We start from the raw sequence: 22,413 nt of genomic DNA on the forward strand, positions 1-22,413 counted from the left end.
ACATGAGAATTGTGAGAGTGTGAATATAGAAAGTGTGAATGATAGTATTAATGATTTCTCAGAGAATAAAAAAGATGAGATAGATGCATTGAGTGAGATCGCGTTGTTGAATGGTGCGATAGAAAGGGCAAAACAGCAGCTAGAGTGCATGAACAAAAGTCGACTGAATGAACCAACCAATAATAAAAGGTATGACAGGAAAAATAGACGTATGAATGTGAACATGAACAAAATGAAGGATAGAGTGCTGTATGGAGACTCGTTAGTACGAGGTGTGTTAGTAGAGGATTTGACAAAATCGTACCAACCTGGTGCGACCATAAAGGATGTAACTGAGTCTATTAGAGAGCAAAAGGAAAGGGTGAAAGAAACGATTGTTGTGGCAGGTACGAATGATTTGAAAGGAGACAAAATGGAAATGATAGAAGACCTGAATGAATTGTTTGAGGTAGCAAAAGAAAAGAGTGAGAGAGTTAGAATGATTAGTCTTTTGCCACGCTATGACAGTGAAATGTTTAAAAGGAGGGCCATAATTGCGAATGACTTTATGCATGGGTTATGTATGACGAGTGGTGTGGAATTTGTGGATGTGTGGAGTGAGTTTGATGGGCGAAAGGATCTGTATAAGATGGATGGCTTGCATTTGAATGGTTACGGTGTAAGAAGACTTGAGAAAGTGTTGCTGAATGTGGTGGATGTGCAAATTCAGGGAAACTAGATTTGTTAAGGGGGGGGGGGTAGATATGCAGTCCTTAGGGAGGCAGTTGAATGTAAGAATGAATATAATATGCCAGAGCAAATAAGGACAACAAATCAGAGTGGGATAGTTAATATAAGGCATCAAGGTAGGGTTGGGGCTAATGGGGGTCTTAAATTCATGTACACTAATACTAGGAGTATTAGGAACAAGAAGGAAGAGTTTTTGGCCATGGTTGGCACTTCCAGACCACAGGTTATTGGTATTAGTGAGACATGGCTGACTGTAGATGATATAGCCATGGGATTGAATGTGATGGATATAGTGTGTTCAGGAATGACAGAGAGAATAAAATGGGGGGAGGAGTATTATCGATGATAGCTGATGAGCTCCAGCCAAAGAGAATAGAAGTTGAATTGCAGGATAGAGAAAAGAGCACATTTGAGGCCATTTGGTGTGAGATTGTGGCTAGCAGAACTAAATATACAATTGGGTGCTGCTATAGACCAGGTGATGGAAAAGATGGTGGTGACAGTATGCACAAGCAAATAGAAGAAATGAGTGGAAGGAGGGTGATTATTATGGGAGATTTCAACTATGGTCGCATTGATTGGAGTGAGGAGAGGACACACGGGAGGAAGGAATTGGATTTTATGCGGTTATTAAGGGATAACTATCTGCGACAGCATGTAATGGAAAATACTAGGGGTCAGAGAGTGCTTGACCTAGTAATTACATCTTTGGATTTGGCTGTAACAAATATGACCACATTGCCACCAATTGGTGAGAGCGATCATAGGGTCTTGACTTGGGAGGTGGCTAAAGGTGTAGAATTTTCAATTAAGACAGGGTACATGTGGAATTATCAGGCTGTAAAGTATGACAAGCTTAGGAGTTTGATTGGTTCAGTGCCATGGCATGTACAACTGCAAGGACTAGAAGTCAATAGTGCATGGGAGGTAGTTAAGAAGTGCTTGCATGAAGCAATGGCTGACTGTATACCTAGAGTCCGAATAATAAATCAAGTAGGGGTTAAATGGATGAATAACACCATTAAACTTGAGCTGCAAAAAAAGAAACAACTATGGAGGGAATTTAAGGAGAGAGGTGACCGGCAGGCAAATGAACAGTATAAAGCACAGGTCAGAAGGGTGACGAGTGTGGTAAGAAAAGCAAAAAAGGATTACGAAAGAACATTGGCCATGCAGGATAAAGAGAATCCTAAACAGTTTTTTAAATATGTAGCAAGTAAAAGGAAAAATGTACATGGCAGAATGATTTTAAAGAATGCCTATGGTAGGGAGGTAACTGAATCAGTTGAGTTACTGAGTGAGCACTTTATAAGAATATATCATCCAGGTGGTGACATTGCAGAAACGAATAAACCAGTAGATTATACGGGAATTGTGGTGAATGAAGTGAAGGTGAGTAGTCTATTGCATAACCTCAATGTCAATACATCTGTGGGATTGGATGGTATACCAGCTCCTGTTGTATGAGAAGCAGGTAAAGAATTGTCAGTACCCTTGACCATTTTGTTTAATTTGAGTCTTGGGTCTGGGTTAGTCCCGAGCAGGTGGAAAGAGGGGTAAAATAGTTCCACTGCATAAAGGTGGTACCAAGACTGCTGTTGTAAATTACCGACTGATTAGCATATCAGTAATCATTGTCAAGGCTTTAGAGAAATTAGTCAAGAAAAGAATACAGGATTGGATAGATGAAAATGGGATATTGTATGGGGGACAACATGGTTTTGTGAAGGGTAGATCATGCCTCAGTAATTTGCTCACGTTTTATAACACAGTGACGGCTGAACTGGATAGGGGTAATGGGTTTACAGTGATACTACTGGACCTTGCCAAGGATTTTGATAGGATACCACATGGAACCCTAAACAATAAACTGGAGCAGATGGGGATAGATATAGGGTTGGTGAGATGGATAGGAGGGTGGTTGAAGGAGAGATACCAGAGAGTGGTTTATTCAGGAGTGGAGTCTAAAAGACGTCTTGTGACTAGTGCAGTGCCGCAGGGCTCTGTTCTTGGACCACTGCTTTTCAATTTGTTCATCAATGATATTGGAAAGGATTTGAGAGGAAGTGCTCACTTGTTTGCTGATGATGCAAAGTTGGGTAGAGCAATTGTGAGTGCACAGGATGTCAAAATTTTACAGGATGATTTGAATAGTTTGGAGGACTGGGCTAGGAAAAATGGATGTCAATTTAATGTGGCAAATTGTAAGGTTATGCACTTTGGGGTGAAAAGAATAGCAGCAGTATATCGCATTGGTGGAACCGTACTCCAGGAGATTGATGAGGCCAGGGATTTGGGAATGTTGGTGGATAGGGAGTTGAAGTTTACGGGGCACATTGCAAAAGTGACTAAAACAGCTCACCAAATCACTTGGCTTCTGAAAAATACTTTAACATGCAGAGACAAACAAGTTGTTGTTCCTCTGTATCGAGCCTTGATAAGACCCCCATCTGGACTTCTGTGCCCAGTTATGGGCACCAGGGTTTCTTCGTGATGGGGAGGAAGTGGAGAGGGTCCAGAGACGAGTGACCAAGATGATAGCAGGTCTGTGGAATGAACTTTATGAGAATAGGTTGAGGATTTGTGGGTTGCAGAAATTGGACGATAGGCGAAGGAGGGATGATATGATTGAGACATTCAAATTACTGAAGGGTTTTTATAAGATTGATCCAGAGGATATTTTTGAAAATATGACTGGTGGTGGGAGGACTAGGGGGCCATGTATGGAAGCTGGGCAAGAGCGTGGTTGACAAGGGTGTTAGAGCTAGGTTTTTTACTTGGAGAGTGGTGAATGAGTGGAATAAGCTTCCAGAGTCTGTTGTGGGTGCTACGACCATGAATGAGTTCATGGCAAGGTATGATAGATACTGTGTGAATGTTGAATAGTTGTTCTTGACATGATGTTAGGGCCTCCCTCGATGAGTCTGTCGACTCCTTGGAGTTTCCCGGAACAACAACAATAATAATAATAATATAATTTTGCTATAATTAGACATCCTGTTGATTTAATGGAAGGCAACAGTGGTAGGAATATTGTAAAACATAGGTTTATCATATTAAACATAGTTTATCGTAGTCTTCAATTATCTATTCTTATAATTGAAGACTTGAACTGTTCACTTACACAATAATTTTTTAAAGCACAAAGTTTTAATGATTATTGTAATTTTCAGTCAGCTAAGAAGCTATTGTCAATTTTTGAAGAAACCATACTTATTTGCAGGAATCAAAACAGAATTTCAACTTTTAGTCAAAATTATTTTACTTTTGCTCACAATAGGGAGTTTAATTTTGTTTCACAGAGTATATTTATTTATCACTTCCTTTCAATTATCATTTTATTTTGATTTGCTTAATTGTTCCAGGCAAAATTAGCAATTTGCATATTGTGAGATTGTGAGTTTTTCAAATTAAAATTTGTAATAAATACACCCTTTCTTATTTTGACAGAGAATGCTGATGAATCCTACTTTTGAATATGATATTGATGTAGTTGTGTCTACTCTTGGAGTAATTAAGAAACTAGTGTCATCAAGTAAGTAAAATGTAATACATGTTCATATCATATTTTTAGCTTATATTAGTATAGGATATATATATATATATATGTGCACAATTTTCATAAATTGCATTCTGGATAATAATTGGAAGATATTTGGTTACTCCTCAAAAGGATTGCACTAGTATGCTTGCTATTCATAGTTCAGTAAGGCCATTTGTTCACAAATTTTTCAGTCATACCCACAACAAAACTATATTTTGGTTTACATCTGATTTATGTCATGTAGAATGATGTTACTTATTTAACCCTTAATTTATTATTATTATTATACAAACAGAGCTAAGCTAACAAAATCTAAATATAGATGATTATGTTGTATATATATAGTAAATAATATATGGAAACTACTCCAGAATATGTAAAAATAATTTTACTCACATAATGTTAACCAAAGGAAAATCCAGATTGTTACCCAGAATCAATAACAGAATACTTTTCCCTATCTGAGAGAGGATGTTCTAGGAAAAAAGTCCAAAATTCTCCTCAAAAACCAAACCTTAAAGATAAACATAAGAGAATGAAGAATTTTATCGTAACAAGGGACGCACACCCGAATGATTCAACTGCAGTATGTATAATCATTCGAATGCAGTTTGAATCAAATGTTCTTAGGAAAAAAGTCCAAAATTCTCCTCAAAAACCAAACCTTTAAGATAAACATAAGAGAATGAAGAATTTTATCGTAACAAGGGACGCACAACCGAATGATTCAACTGCAGTATGTATAATCATTCAAATGCAGTTTGAATCAAATATGTTACAGGATCAGTCATTTACAATTGATGTCAGTCAGCTTACTGTGATTAATTGGAACCTAAAAAAAAACATCTCAGTAAATGAATTTCATGATAGGTGAACAACAGGAACTAGTTCTCTACCCCAAAAATTATCTTAATTGTTGCTTTATTTGCTATCATAATGAATGAGGTATATAGATGGTGCTTTAATAAAGGATATGTTATTATTATTATTCAGGATCTCTGTGGCATCACAGGACTCACCAGAGTAGGTCCATCTTAAACAACACAGCTTTGGTCTATCATACCATTCCTTAAACTTGTTCACTGTCTGCACTTTCACCACCTTTTCAGACAATTCAATGGTTCAGCCACTTCTTACCTTATCACCACTTGCTTTTACAACTTCTAGGAATTGTCTCCTCTTTCACCTTGTTCCCCTCTCCTACCATAATGAAAAATCTCCCCAGTGTCAATCCTGTAAATACCTCTGAATTGTTTAAATGTCTCTGTTTTATCATCTCTTGGATATCTCTCCACCAAACTCTGCAGTTTGCATGCTCTCAGCCTATCTTCATAATCATTATACAGTTCTGGTATCATTTTTGTTATTTGTCTCCGTTCCCTCTCAGTGTTACTTTATCCTATTGAAATCCTGATAACCAAATTTGAGCACAGCAATCTAAGTGTGATCTGATCAGGCTGTTATCACCACTCTTTTATCTCTGCCAATCCTCCAGGTTACCTTTGATATCGTTATGATATGTCCTGCAAACTTTAAATTTCTATCAACCATCATCCCAAGATCCCTTGCCCCCCTCCCTCTTCCTAAATATAGTTCCACCAGTAGAGTATGCAACCTCCCATTGGTGGTTCCTGAATTCCATGACCTTACATTTAGTTACATTAAACTAGCATTGCCATTCATTTGTCCACCTGTCCAGCATATTCAAATCCTCTTGAAGGACCACAACATCAGCACTGTTACTAATAAACCTTCATAATCTGCAAACAACTAAACATCTCCTTGAAATCTACAACTAAACACACATGTTCCACTATTCACCCTGTGATGTTTAATCACAGTTCACCAACCTAATAGCTAAACCAGTATGGTGCAACTTAACATGTGCTACTCTATCAAATATCTTTGCAAAATCCAAAAACGTGGCAGCATTTGCTTTTCATTAACCACTCTTATTACCTTATTATAAAAGGCAGCAGATTACTGAAACAAGGATAACCCATTAACAAATACATGCTGACCTTCATACATAGTATTACCCTCATCTGCCTGGTTTTATATACAGTCTCACTAATTTCTCCAAAATCATAACTACAGAAGTAATACAAACTGGTCTATAGTTTGACACTTCCATTCTATTATCACTCTTATACAGTGGCACTTAGATTACCTTTCTTAGTTATTAGACTTTCATTAAACAGCCAGGAGCTGTTTATTGAAGATCTAGCATATTCTTTTAAAACATGTGGCAAACTTCCATTTAGTATCATTGCCTTATTGACTTCCAGAGTACTTATATTCAAAATATGTTCTCCTCATGCACTTTTAAACCTTCAGTCTTCTCAACCCTCTAAGAATAAAACCTGCTTTTCCAGGATGAAATACCCCAATAAAGTGATCATTAAACAACTGTCATCTTTATTGATAACTCGATCCATTTCCACTTGACAAGACCATTTGTCCATAATTATTTCTCCTCCTCCTACTGGCCACTTGATGATGATGGTGTTCCTCAGGATTTTCCTAGGAATGTAATGCTAGTTATCTTCCTGGCTTGAGGAAAATAACTAGTTTATTTGCCTCAAGTTATAAAAAAGTTATGTTACAAATTATAAAATAATTTGTAATATAATTGCATATGTTACAAATGCCATTGCTTTTCACATCTTTCCCTATACTTTTTTTCCATAATCTCTTTTTCATCTGCAGTTCCTGTATTTTTAGTCATTCACTTTACGTCATAGTTATTTTTATTTTTTTTTTCACTTGAGATAGTTTATTTGTCATTGCTGCTGATAAATATTTCTCGACTAGCTTCCATATACTGCTGATATCTCTTCTTTTGCAATTCTTCCAGTCATGGAACTGCCCCAAGCTCCACATAAATCCCTTTCTCATTTCTACATCTGCATGTCTGTTCATCCTCCAAGTCAAAACTCAATGACCTCTCACCAACCAGGAGCAAGGATGACAGTTTTGTTACAATTACAACAATGTCACTTGCTGCTGTATGTTGTTTCTTTTGCCTAATTTTTATTCGCTATTGTTAAAAATCTTATATGATCACTTGCTTTGCACTTGCCAGATTTATCTGCCTAAACATTTCTTGCTCATCACTCTCTGTGTTTCCTGGCCTATAGCACATTACACTAAATATCCTATCCTTCCTGCCTCCATACTATACATTCTCAAAACCATTAGTACTATTTCCCTCAAAATGCTCTCCTCTGAGAAGACACAGCTCATCATAAGTAACACTCTGCCACCCCATTTGCCTTTCATCTCCTGCCAAAGTATACTGTACCCTTTTACTTCTGTTCTCGTCAGGACATCATCTTCTTCTCTCAGCCATGTTTCACTGATTTCAATAATCTTTGGACATATTGAAGCTATCGCTGCCACCGGTTCATTCCCTTTGTCCCTGATACTCCCGGGATTTGTAATTTTACACCTACCCAGCTACTAACTCTCTACAGATCTCAAATTCACCCATCCTTAGAATACGACTCACATGTTTAGAGGAGTGCATCTAAAACCTTCTTAAAAATCCTTGATGCTATCCAGAGGAAAGCAGTTCAGATCATCGATAAACCCTCTCTTACAGACTTACTTCAACTTCTGTTTCACAGATGGTATTTCAACATTCTCTCTCGTTTAGAGTTACTTCAATGTTTTATCTCAAAACAGTAGGTTTTTTTTTTATTTTATGTTGTTCTCACCCATGAGACCAAACATAACTTTTTTTTGAAGCCACTTCCAGTAATCAGGATGGTGGTTTCACACTAGGCGATGAAATTCATCTCCCACCTAAAGACAATCACAAACATCCATGCCCACAACAGGATTCAAACCCGTAACCTGTTGGTTGGAGAGTGGGATACGCTAACCACTCGGTCAACCAGGCAGACTTGTTGAGTCTGTAAATCTGATATAATGAATAGACTTCTGAGAACTGTCAAACAGTAAACTGCTAAATAAAATAATAACATTAGCAGCAACAAACTGGTTAATTACAAATAGACATCATGGTATAAAAGTATAAAAAGATAAATAAAGAAAATTGATAGATAACAGAAAGAGAATAAAAGGATAAGCATATATTAAAACGCTAATGAACTCCAGAGGCAGTGACAAAATATTATGCTCTATATTAACCTGTATTATAATGTACACCATATTGAACTAAAATGCAACATCATCATCCTGATATATATCTGAAGAGGTGTACAGGATACTGATAGTACTACATTATTAAGTTGACATAATTACTAATCTTCTGCAATGATTTTCCTCCAAATTATCAGTTTTTTTGATGCGCTCAGAAGTGACTTTCTTCTAAGTCACTTTTCACTGCATCAATTCATCTAGATCTATGCCCCCCCCCTCCAAAAAAAAGTCTTTTCCTGATAGCCTGACATTAACTACCTGTTTTGCTAATCTTTCTATTTAAGTGATGCAACCTTAGATCAGCTCTGTTTACACATCCTTGAATGCCAACAGGGTCAAGTTCCTTCTCAATATCTTCATTTTTAATATGATTCTGTTATTGATGCCATATGTTTAAGACCCAAATTTATCTCAGAACTTTCATATATCATCATCATCATCAAATTCCTGCCATGTACCGTCAAGGGGTGCACAGGATATGATAGTACTACATGAAAAAAAAACATCATTACTAACTTCCTATCTACAATTTTCCTCCAGATCAGTCTGTTACTTGTCAAGACTCCAACATTACCAGATCTTATATTTCTATCGTCTAAGGCACTTTGTACCGTATCAATCCACCTATATCTTGGTCTTCCTCTGGGTCGCCTTGCTGCCAACCTTGCAGAGAACACTTGTTTTGCTAATCTTTCTTCGCCCATTCTGTTAATTAAGTGACCATACCACCTGAGATTAGCTCTGCTAATGCATTCCTGGATGCTGACAATGTCAAGTTCTTTCCTAATATTCTCATTTTTAATATGATATTGCCATTGATGCCATCTGTTCACGCCTATAATCTTTCTCAGGATTCTCATATCTGCGGTCTCTAGTCTTTGGTCAAGTGTTTTACTTCTGACCCAGCTCTCAGATCCATAAGTTAAAACTGGTTTGAACACTGTCTTGTATACAGCTAATTTTGTGTTCTGACTAATTTCTCTCTTATTCCATATGAATTTATTCAATTGACTTCCCACCATACCAGCTTTGCTGATTCTGTTGTCTATTTCTATATTTAATTTACCATCTTCAGTAAAAATCATGCCTAAGTAGCTGAAATGTTTTACTTGTTCCACAGGTTCTCCATTCACAACACAGTTGACATTTTCAATCATTCTGCCTATTTTCATTGTCTTTGTCTTTTTAATGCTGACCTTCATACCATATCTATTATGACAGTTATTCAATTTAGTCAGAGAATCTTGCAGACTTGTAGCAGATTTATTTAGAAGTATAACATCATCCATGTAAAGCAAAGAACTGACATTAACATCTCCAATTTTGATATCATGTTTAATACCACTTTCCTTCATAATATGATCCATATAGATAATGAATAACAGAGGGGATAATGTACATCCTTGTCTCACACCAGATTTAACATTATACCATCTTCCGGTACTCCCTTCAATTCTAAACTGCTGACTTACAACTCAAATAAAGAATAAATATTGCTTGATATAATGCCCCATTGACACCATATAACTGTAGTTTATTGAATAGCTTCTCTCTTGGCAGTTTTCATGTGCCTTTTCCAAATCGACAAAACTTAAATACAGATCTTTGTTATATTCCCATGCTTTCTTGACTATTTTTCGTAAAGTGAAGATCTGATCCTGAGAGCCTCTATTTGGCCTGAATCCAGCTTGTTCACCAAGCTTTTCTTCCACAATTCTTCTCAACCGTTTCTCAAGTATACTTGCATAGATTTTGCCAGGAACACTCGGTAGGGAAATACCTCTGTAATTCTCACATTCAGTTTAATTTCCCTTTTTATATATGGGTACTATGAGAGCTCTGCTCCAGTCATTGGGAATTCGTCCCTTCTTCCAGGCTTTCTGAACTATGCAGTGCAGCCACTGTAAGACTCTTATACCACCATACTTCAGCATTTCTGGTCGAATATCATCTACTCCTGCTGCCTTTCCACATTTTAAGTCTTTGATGACTTTTTCTACTTCAAGTATGGATATGTATTCCTGACTGCATGCCTGGGCAGTGTTTTTTTACACTGTGCTGTCATCACTGCTTGTTTCATTTAGCAGTTTTTTAAAGTAATTACAACATACTTCAAGGATATCTTTTTCTCCCGTTTTATGTCACCTTTATCATCTCTAACTCCTTTTACAGCACTCTTTCCTCCATTCTTAAGCTTCTTCAACAACCTCCAGAATATTTTGCCACCTTCTTGATATTTATTTTCTATATTCTTGCCAAAGTCCTCTCATGACTTTTGTTTAGCTAGTTTTACACAAGTTCTTTATTTCTAACCAAACTCTCAGAACAATAACTTTAAACTAGTTTGAACGCTGTCTTAACTGCTAGTTTAGTGTTTTGACTAATTTCTTTCTTATTTCATATAAATTTATTCAACTGACTCTCCATACCAGCTTTCTTTATTCTGTTTCTTTCCATATTTAACTTGCCATCTTCACTAAAAATTGTGGATAAATAGCTAAGGTATTTTGCTTGTTCTGTAATTTCTGCATTGAGAATAGTTGAAGTTTTCCATGTTCCTTGTTATTTTCATAGTGCAACAATGTAAAGCTATTTTAATTGCATAGAATGGCATTTGTGATAAGAGATGTTTCAAATCCATTTGAGGTAATGGTGAATTGTGCTGCTATTAGCATGACAGCTAATATCCAATATTAAGAAAGTTCATTTACCTGTTCTGTTGTAGTGAGAGATCCGTATATTTTACAAGTCACAGTTGATATTCAGTTAGTAAATTAACCTGCATTCAAATGCAGGTAATCACAATAACTTACACTCAGTGATGTAATCATCTTAATTCAACATAAGTTAAATATCATTATTTGATTAGCATCCTTTTTATTCACCATTTCAGCAGGTTTGTCAAAGAACTCAACATTGTCAGTGCTTCCTTGCATTTCATATGAAAAATCTTTAAAATATGAAACAGAATTTATAATCTTTGTAATATCTTTTAAGTTGTATCACACTAACTTTGCAGTATTTATTTATTAAGTATTTATAAGTATTGCAGATATTTAATGTTAATATTTTTATACTGCATATATAAATCTTGAGTCAAATAAATTTTTAATTAACATACCATATAATGTTTTTGACTTCACTACATTTTTAACTAACACATATTTAACATCATTTATCACATATTCCTCCCGGAAACTTGGGTTTTTTGCCCCGTAAACTCAAGAAAATGGACCGTAGTACTCACATTATTTCAGACAGTAACATATCCTGTTAGGCTATGTACCAGGATATGGCAGCACTTGTTTGTCAGCCTCTTCATCAGTGGCTGCTATAATTAGTGATAGACATGGGCCAGCTATCTCTGACTACTGGTGGAGATTGAAATGCCCATTCAGTTTCCAAAAGCTAGATATACCCTATCGCCTACTCCCTATAAGGGAATAAAAGGTGTTAGCTGATTTTATCACATATGGGAAATTCCAAATAATGCAGAGGAGAAGAGTAGAATACAAAATTCATGTATACATGGTTCAAACATTAAAATATATTTATAAAAACATTCACCGGTGTTTATTTTGTTCTTTATAGGGATATATAATCTTAGTCATTTACAACACGTTGTGATTGATGAAGCAGATACAATGTTGGACGATAGTTTTTCAGAAACCTTGAGTCAATTTCTCAGGAATGTTACAGTAAGTATCTTTTGTATGTATTTTCGAAATAGTTTGCAACTTTATTATAACAAAAAAAACCCTTTAAAAATGACTAAAGAATAAACACTTATAATTTAAAAAGTTTAACTAATATCTTTCTTTTATCATATTGCAGTTGCTACTTTAATTTATAAGGCATTAATTTATGTAGGAATGGTTTTAGCCAAAAAAAAAAAGAAAAGCAACAAAAAAGTGACTTTCAAAGGCATTTTCAGCTAATCAGGCTCCAATTTTATGTTTCTCTGAAGATCCCTTGAATAATAAGTAGAGATTGATTAATGGCTGAAGCATATTATGATACATTTATCCACATATCCTATAAGGAATGAAGACAGACCTCCCCATGAAAGGTTTACTGGAGGGATGAGATAGGGCTGACAATTTGAGAAGCTAATTAAGTGTAATTACTTCTCATTTAGCTGTAGCTATAAATAGCATTGCTACTATTTTCATCCATTGCCAAATCACTTATGTATTAACTTTATTGAAAGCAAAAATAGATATCAGTGTTTGAACCATTGTTGATATCAAAAATGCCCTTTGGAAGGATCAAATCTCAAATCCTGTTTAGGATACAAAGAATCTTTATAAGGGCTTTACAACAGAAACTGAGTTAGCAGGTTTCATACACAAGTTGCAGGATTTTTTCTCCCTGAAACAGATTTTTCATCCCGCAAAACTTTAAAACTAGCCAGAGTTTGCCTTTACAATCCACAGCTTCCAAGGACATTTGTAATTGTAGGCAATAAAGACTTGTATGTACTACTGATGATTGGTGATCGAAATAATAATTGAAAAGCAATAATTAAATTGCAGCCAGCAAATTAAGTTTCCTCCTGTTTCCTACAAAAAGCTGTGGATTGCAGTTGTGGATAATGAATCATGTAATGGGTGTGTCTGGGAAGTTACGTAAACTGGTGTTTCTAGTTTCATGATTACCATATGGTTCATTATCCTCTTCTGCTTATAGGAAAAAACCCATATGCACTGGAAAGTACTTGCACAACAATCATACTATCATCCATCCCAATAGTATGACATCCTCAAGACACAGCCCTGAGTACTGAAATTGGTACTTTTGCAACACTTTTTTTCACCAATGACTACAACCCCTATAAAATGGATAAAATACTGCATTCCATCCTGTCCCTCCTACAATCAACAGAAGATCACCACAAAACTGTTCTCATCCCTTACATTCAAGCATTATCAGAAAAGATACCTAAAAATACTCCACAAATATTATCTCCATACCACTTTCAACACCATACCTAGCTAGCAACCTTCATCCATTCTTCTAAGGACCAACATCACCCTCTTGCACATCCTGGAGTATATAAAGTTCCTTGTGCCTGCAGTTTAGCCTACCACGGACAGACCAGTAGATTTGTTAATGTGTGCCTTGAAGAAATAAAAACTCTGTCTGTGATTATGTACATTGCAAATCAGGACTTGCATTTCATGCTCTGAACATATTTCACATAGGATTAAATTAAAGAATATAACTGTTGCATAGAAGTTGCTGTAGGTCTGAGAGACTATTTTTTGAATCAGTATTAGCTTTGAAGCACTCCCCCAACCTGGATAAATACAGCTGCATTCATTTGACAAAAATCTGAGAGACCATTATTCTGAGACTACATTTAATGTATCATCACATTTTTTGTAGGATAATTGAAGGATTGCTGTGTAGTCATACCTGCTTTAATAAAAATATGTTAGGGAAGGATGGTTTAGAGAGGTTGACAACCACAATTGTACTCTAAGGATGCTGGTTGGAAATCCATTGAAATATTAGTAAGTTCAAGAAATGAATTATTTATTTTCCTATTTGTTCAAATGATAATATAATGTAAAAAAGATTTACAATACATCTTTCATAGTTTCACTAATAATGAACACAATCCTTAAAAATATATAAAGATTAAGAATAAATGAGCATTTAGTAACAGACAAACTAATAGAGAACATTTAAATCATTTCGAATGATAGTTCCTTACATTAAAGGAGTCTAAAATGTTTTTAAAAAACACTCAGTAAATGCCAATTGCAAATTGCTTATAAACCAATATTTGAACTAGCTTTCCTTATTTACTCACCCATTGAAGATGAAATCCACCCATTGTCAGTATCAGGAGTACTTTTAAAATTTTAGTATTCACAGTAAAAAAAAAAAAAAATTCCTAGCAAGATAAATTAAAAATTCAAGTTCTAAATGACTAGCAAGCAAACTGTAGGAAACCATTTCAAATACTTAGTGGTGGGTAATTTAAAGAGAAGAATGAGCACTGGAAGAGGCCTATTCATGTTCATATGAACTATAGTAATCTCCCAGTTATCTGTCCTTCAGTGAATAAACCTTGAATGGATTAGCATGCCAACTGACTTCTGGTATAGCATCATGTTATTGCACCTACAGTTATTTGACTTTGAAATTGCTCTTCCACTGAGCTTGGATAATTGAAGGATTACTATATAGTCATACTTGCTTTAATAAATATTATAAGGATGATTTTGAGAGGTTGAGAACACAATATTTCTTCCTAGATCTGTGATCTTCATGAGATTCTGAAGCTGCAGTAATATTTATGCAAACTGATAGTCTTACTTTTAAATATTATGTATTATATATGTATATGTTCAAAACAGTCTTTCAAATTGTTGTACTGTTTTGAATGAATGTGTATTATCTTATATGTAATGTGGCTTTTAATATTGAACTTATTTTGGACTAAATTTTTTTGAAATTGAAATTTATTAACACTGAATTAGTAGTACAAATGAAAATATAATACAATAGTGATGTGTAAAGTATTTTGAACAATACAAGTGAATAGTATATTGTAAAAAGCAATACCACATATTTGTAAAAAATATCCTACAAATACTGTTCAAGTGGTAATAGAGATTAATAGTTTAAAGAAAAGAATAAAACACAGAAAATGAAAATAGACTAGAAGGAACTGTATAACAGGCTAGCTGGTGAACGGACGTGCTATCGGAGAGCTCCTGAGAGATTTGTGTTTTTTGTTGATTTATTGATGTTTTGGATTCAATTTAATGGACTTAAGTGTGTAATTTTGGTATATTATTGGAGCTTTATTAGCGTGGTTAGTGTATTAAAGTGTTTTATAACATAATCTATGTCGGGAAGTCGCCGCTAGATGAATTCGTAATGTGTAATGTTCGTGCAAGCTCCAGATAAGATAAGCATCGTTTTCAGTTATCGATACAAATTACTTAATATTGTGTAGTTTTGTTTTGTTTGCCTTGCGTATTTTAGTGCATCTATTTTTGGTGTGTTATTACGTATAATTTGACAAAACACGTTGCAAATAAGTATGGCACCTGTGCGAAGGAAAATGGCGGCCAGTAATGAAGGTTCGCCATCGTTATCAAAGAACAGTAGCATAAAAGAAATGAGTCAGTGTACTAGCTGTGAAATGTACGCTTTGCGGAGTGCGGTCGGAGTGTGGTTAGATGATAATAAAGGATTGAATGTGTGTAGAAAATGTAGGGAGAATTTTATAGAAACCCTTCAGTAATTTGAATGTCTCAATCATATCTCCCCTCATCCGCCTATCAACCAATTTTTGCAACCCACAAATCCTCAACCTGTTCTCATAGGGTTCATTCCACAGACCTGCTATCATCTTGGTCACTCGCCTCTGGATCCTCTCCACCTCCTCCCCATCAAGAAGAAACCTAGGTGACCAAATCTGAGCACAAAAAAGATACTTATTTCATATCCTTTGTGAACTCTTACATCTAAAGAAAACTTTCTCTTTTCATTTAAGTTAAAATAATATAATATTGATTTTCATTCTCTTGCTGGTCAAGTATTTATGTATGTCTTTATGTTTACAGAAAGAATTCATTATTTTAAGGTTATTATAAACTACAAAGTCGATCAGTTTTTTAACATTCCTGTTTAGAGTATGTTCTTCATATATTCCTATTGTTGTGTCGGAATAAAATGATGAGTCATCCTTTTTTCCCACCCAACGCTAAGTTACCTCATAAGGAGAGTATAAGGACATGCTCATTCTCCGGACAGAGAATGTGCCATTTAACAATCCAAGAACATGTAAATATCCAAATGTGTGAGCTCTAGACAATGTTAAAATAGCCCATGAGTTAAGTAGAAATTAGTTGTAAGTGAATTAAAATATAAAATTATGTATAAATTGCCAAGTAAATGTGCATAAGCTAGAGCAAACTTTAAGCCATGTAAAAGCAGTTCGTAGCCACGGCGTCCAATCGGCAGCCACTGTATGCGTGACGACACCACCGCGTGAGGGAGCTGTTTTGGAGTATAAAGGTTTCGGCGGGAATTCGAATCGCTCTCTTGTCTCCGGGTTTCGTTGGCACCTAGTTCCTATCGGAGAGCTGTGTAGAGCTTGTCACCACATGTAGCAAGAATCCCCCCTTGCTATGCATGCTACGTGGGTCAAGGCTGCAACTACAATGCATTCAGGCCCATAAGAAGAAAGAGCCACTGATGAAACCAACGGCAGTGTACAAATCTGTGTATGAGTGTTTTCGGTTCGTATGGAAACAAAGGAATAGCAAGATCGCCATCAGTGAAGGTACAGTAAGCCGACCAAAGTATCCAGTTCAAGGCAACAACGGTAAGCGGAAGATTTTCTTATGTTAAATGTTGAATTAAAGTAACCGAAGAGTAGGGAAACAGAAGTTAAGGAAGCATGCTATTTCTGTGTAGTGTTATAGGAACAGTCTGCGATTTGGACACTTTTGTCTACAGTTGAGAAGGAAGCATATTAGGCTCCAGCCGAACAGGAGGCCGAGGTCCGAACTGTTTGTGTGATTTAAGAACAGTAATGTTATATGGTCAGAACGTAACTAATTGTTAACTAAAATTTTGGAGGGGGGATTAAGTAAGATTAAGAAGTATTATCCTAGAGAAATTCATGTCAGAAGTATTGAGTTGTCTTGTGTATATATGAAATATTACATGTGTGATAATATTAGGTAACTTAGTTATAAGAGTCTGAGAATAGATGTACGTTTAGAAGTGAGGAATTTATGTCAAGTAAGGGACTATAGTATAGAAGTTTTGTTTGTGATTAATTAAGTAAAGGGAACCCAGACTCTTTTAAGATTAAGGATTTGATTAACATGTATACTTGTCTTTGTGCAATAATAAATGTGTTTCTTAAAATATAATCAAATGAGTTTGTCATCCTTTCTGCGGATTTGAGCTACCATTTGGAAAATTTTGTACCGTGCATTTAAAGGGAAACCATTAGTGATAGAAGAATTGGGACCACGACTGCTTACTTCTTGATCCCTACATTTCCTTTAAGTATTCTTGGATGACATATCAGAATTTAGTTGCCTGCTGGCGCAGTCTTTAATCAATACAAATTCGTTGGCAAACGAATATCTGATATTAAGTGATACAAAAGGTTATGTTAACTGTAAGGCTAAAGTAAAGACAATTAAAGATATAACGATAAGGCAGTCACACAGACATCCAAAATATAACACTATGTTGTTATTAATTTTTATGTTTCCACTTGTATTTAAGTCTCCTGCTAATATTATATAATCATTTTTATTTATTTTGTTATACATATTTTGTAATCAATTATAAAATTCAATATTATCATCTTCTCTTCCTTTTTCTGGGGCATATAAACCAACCTCAACATCTATCTATTTTTATTCTGCCTTCAATTATTCGTTCATTCCATAATTTATAATATTTTAACTGTTTTGAAAAGGAATCATGAATCCAAATCATAATACCTGCTTGTGCTAATTGGTCTCTGTCGACCCCACTATATATTACATTAAAATTTTAATTTCTCATAGTTCCTTTTAATTTCTTTTTTGTTTCAGTGATTATTGCTATTTGAAAATTTCTTTCATTTAATCTTTGATCTAATTCTATTTCTTTATATGCTATTCTTCTTACATTCCAGTTTGCTATATGTATTATGATTATGATTTGATATATGTATTATGAAGATAAAGCATAACAAAGAAATTTTATATGTCCTCCTTACTCTTCAGATTCGTTAATTCTTCAAATGTTCATCATAGAAATGTTATAAACTTTAAATGTTGCTATTGTTAACTACAATCTGACTAGATAAAAAGTTTCTTTTAATATAGATTCAGTTGTTCAAGACATTTCTAATTGATTACCAACTACTTTTACAAGTTCCAGGATTCATGTGTAGATAGAGGACAGAATACTGGAGCACAGTTAATTCTGGTTGGTGCCACCTTGCCAAAAACTATTTCAGAAGTTTTACCACCTTTCATTGATGTTACTTCACTTAAGAAAGTCTCCACAACTTTTCTACATCGTGTTATGCCACATGTCCCCCAGAAGTTTTTAAGATTACTATATTCACGAAAGGCTGGTATGTATTATTGAGATTTATTTTCGAAAGAATTTACTACTTTTACTTGAAAGCAATGATTTTAAAATTACAGGACAAAATAACTTGGTCAGCTCAATTATAAGAGTATCTCAGCAATATCTTGATGAATTTTGTTTATAATTACATAGGTACTTGGTATGATCTCTCCCCTTGCAGAAATAAGAAATGGAACCATCCTAATGCAATGATTCCATCTTTATTTTGGTATTGGGCATATTTAACCACTTTCAGTTAACATTAAAACTGAAATGAATTCCTCTGTATTCTTGTAAGTTAAATCATATATGTGTTACCGTGAAGTATATAATTCAGTTATTCTATAAAATAAACTAAGTATTCCCAAAGGACTAGGTAGCAAGTGTTAAACATCAGTGCCTTGATTGTAGTATGGATGCATGGGAAGATGTCATGGATGTTTATGTGGAGAGACTGAATAAGAGAAAGGAGCAAATATGGGTATGCAGGAAGTGCAATATTCTGATGGACCATGAAGCCTTGCTTAAATGTGAGTAGGGAATGTTGCATCGTAGCTGAAATGGTTGTTGAGAAAAATAGTGTGAATGTTTAAAAGCGTGTGGAAGTGATAGTGTGGAAAAGAGTTTGGTTGGTGACAAGATTTGAAAGCTGAATTAGTGAAGATGAGGCAAGAGATGAAGTGGATGTGGAGTGAAATTAAAAGAATTATAGATATGTTCAGAAGTATGAAGAAAACAGAAACGAATTATGTTAGTATGAAAGTGATAATGAAAGACTTGCGAGTGGTGGTGGTGTATGGGAATTTGATTATTAGAGGTGTGGGAAACAAGAAGATGCACAAGGTTTGTTTTTTGGGAGGTAAAATAAATAGAGTGATAGTGAGCAAAAGAGTTAGTAGGAACAAGTGACTTGACTGGGAACAAGGAGAATGTAAGACTGGATATTGGAAGGTGGAAGGTTGTTGAGAAGGATAAAAGATAATAGTGTGATAGGAAAAGTAGCCAGAGTGTTGCCCACATATGATGGTGATGGATGCAGATAACAAGGATTGTGAATGATATGTTATTGGAAATGTGTAAAGAAAAAGGAGTGCAGTTTGTTAATGCTGGAATGAGTTTGAAGAATGAATTGAACTGTATACGAAAGATGGACTGCATTTGAATGGTTTTGATGTAGGTCATTTGGAGAGACTACTGCTGGAAGGAGGAGGAATAAGCACAGAGGATGAATCTGAGCAAGTAAGAAGTGATGAGAAAGAGTAGAAGAGTAAGGAAGGAGGGATTGAAATGGTGCTTATGAATGGATAAGTGGGTAGTAGCATGAGTGTAGAGAATGAGAGAACAAGTGTGCAAAACAAAACAGGGAAATGGGGAGACTTAGGGTAGCCAGGGAAACACAGGATTTAGAAAGCTTGATGCTCAAAGAGGAAGTGAATGGGTGAGTAGAAAAGAAAGGAATGGGATGTATGTAGAACAGTTAGATTTGAAGAAGGTTCTAGGATGGATAAGGAGAAAAAAATAATGGTTCGAGGAAGGTATGAAGAAGTTACATCAAATAAGTAGTATCAGAGAAACTTGTTATAGATCCGGGAATGATCTGTTATGTTTGTATACGAATATTAGTATCAGAAACAAGGAAAATGAAATGGTTGCATTGATTGACTTCGTTCACACAAAAATTGGAAAAGTAAAACATGGGTTGGATGAGAATGACATCCCTACAAGAATAGAGATGGAAAGGTATGTATTCATGAAGATAGAGAGGATAAAAAGGGAGGGGTAGTGTATTGATGATAGAAAAGAAATTGTTTCCATAGTAGGTAGAAATAGTGGCAGTGGATTTGATGCAATATGGCATGAGATAGAGGTGAATAGAATGAATTACTTAGTTAGATGTTGCTATAGACTTGGTAAAGTGGAAGGTAGTTACCATGAAATGTATAAGCAAATAGGAAAAGGGTGATCATTATGAATGATTTTAATTATGGCAGTACAGATTGGGGTGACAAGATAGCAACCAGAACTAAAGAAAATTAATTTCTGGAGTTTTTGAGGGACAACTATCTCAGACAGTAACAGAGGGCACATGAGGATTGTGGATCTTGGATTTGATCATCTGATCAGAAGATGTCATTATAAATGAAGTGTGAAATCTCCCTCCATTTGTTAAGAGTGACCATGAAGTGATTACATGGGTGGTTGCCAGCCATGTGAGGAAAGGGTATATGTGGAACTACAAGGCTGGTGAATATGAGAAGCTCAGGAGACAACTTGCAGCTGTAGCATAGAATGGAGAGTTGGCTAGAAAGGCGATCAGTGTTGCTTGGGTGCTGTTCAAGAGCTATCTAGTCGAAGCAATGTCTAAACATATTCCAAGGATTAAAACAGAATTTAATACTTCCTATATTTCGTCCTAGTCACTAGGACATCTACGGGGATTACAAAAACAACTAATGTAATATGAACACAAATATCATACAATACTAAGCCCAACCACGTGGGTGACACTAAAGTCCTATCTAGGTGGAGCGCCCTCTAAGGGCAGTTGTAGGTGGCCTGGAATGTAAGGTGGGACCTCTGGTGATGAGTGTTTCCCAAATCTTTGGAAGCTTAATGCAACTGTATTTATTAAGATTTGGTTGATTTCTGAGAGCTGCTGCTGCTTCTAAGAATAGTCTCTCTTTCTTGAATTTGTTGTGGTGGAGCATGGTGATTTTCTTCCATGATACCCTGTGGGTGGTGTCCAAGACATGGTCAGCCAAGCCTGAATGACCATAATTGTGTTTACAGATGTAAGACTTGTGTTCCTCCAGGCAGATGGATGCTGATCTGCCTGTCTGTCTGTCCAAAGTATGCCAGCTTACAGGAACAGGGTACTTTGTAAACTCCAGGCAGAGAGAGAGGAGGGAGCTGATCTTTCCTAGAACGGATAAGGGTAGCAAGTTTGCAGTGGGGCTTATATGCTGTGTGTAGGTTGTACTTTTTTAGAATCTTGGCTATTTTTTCAGATGTGCCACGGATATAGGGTATGGTGATGGCATTTTTAAAATCTTGTTGATGGGGAATGGGGGAGGAACTGATTATTTTTTTGATACTGTGATCTCTGTAGCCATTGGAGAGGAAAGTGCTGTGTATGTGATTAAGCTCAGTAGTGAGGGCAGTTCCTCTGGAACAAAGATTGTGGGCTCTCTTGGTAAGAGTTTTAATAATGCCATATTGTTGAGAGGAGTGGTGGTGGGAGAGTTTGTGAATGTATCTGCCTGTGTGTGTGGGTTTTCTGTATACAGTGAAGGCAAGTGTATCATTAGGCAGACGTGTAACTAAGGTGTCTAGGAAGGGTAAGCAATTGTTCTTTTCCTTTTCCATAGTAAACTGGATTCTTGGATGTAGGCTATTGAGATGACTGAGGAAGGAGTCTAACGTGTCTGGGCCATGAGGCCAAATAGAGAACACATCATCTACATATCTTAGCCAGATAGAAGGTTTGAGTGGGGCTGAGTCTATGGCTCGTTTTTCGAAATCTTCCATATAAAAATTGGTGAGAGGGGGGAACCCATGGCGGTTCCCTCTATCTGCTTGTAGATTTTGTTTTTCCAAGAAAAATACCCAGAGTTAATGGCAAAGGAAAAGAGATCTAAGATGTCAGACGGAAAAATGTTTTCTAAGAGAAATAAGGTGTCAGTTAAGGGAATATTGGTAAACAAAGAGGAGATATCAAAGCTTACCTATATGTCTGCGTTATTCAAGGTTAAATTTTCTATGAGAGCTTTAAAGTGGGTCAAGTTTTTTATATAGGAAGTGGGCCTTCCAGTGAGGGGGGGGGGTCAGAGAGTTGGCCAGCTGTTTAGACAGTCTGTAGCAAG

At 35.8% G+C, this 22,413-nt stretch overlaps 1 protein-coding gene across 4 annotated transcripts in view; it reads left to right on the top strand.

Annotated features, from left to right (window-relative positions):
* The window catches only part of Dbp21E2 (putative ATP-dependent RNA helicase Dbp21E2), a 154,781-nt gene that overhangs the window by 68,408 nt on the left and 63,960 nt on the right, over positions 1 to 22,413 (top strand). For all 4 annotated transcript variants that reach the window (XM_090399301.1, XM_090399298.1, XM_090399299.1 and 1 more), the window contains exons 7-9: positions 4,180 to 4,264; positions 12,032 to 12,138; positions 18,350 to 18,554. In XM_090399301.1, the coding sequence (XP_090255427.1) occupies positions 4,180 to 4,264; positions 12,032 to 12,138; positions 18,350 to 18,554 (397 nt within the window). The remainder of the gene's footprint in view (positions 1 to 4,179; positions 4,265 to 12,031; positions 12,139 to 18,349; positions 18,555 to 22,413) is intronic.

Source organism: Typopeltis vanoorti, chromosome 10 (genome assembly GCF_054136105.1).
Source record: "Typopeltis vanoorti isolate ZY-2024b chromosome 10, IOZ_Tvanoo_1.0, whole genome shotgun sequence".
In the NCBI taxonomy this organism is placed as follows: Eukaryota; Metazoa; Arthropoda; class Arachnida; order Uropygi; family Thelyphonidae; genus Typopeltis; species Typopeltis vanoorti.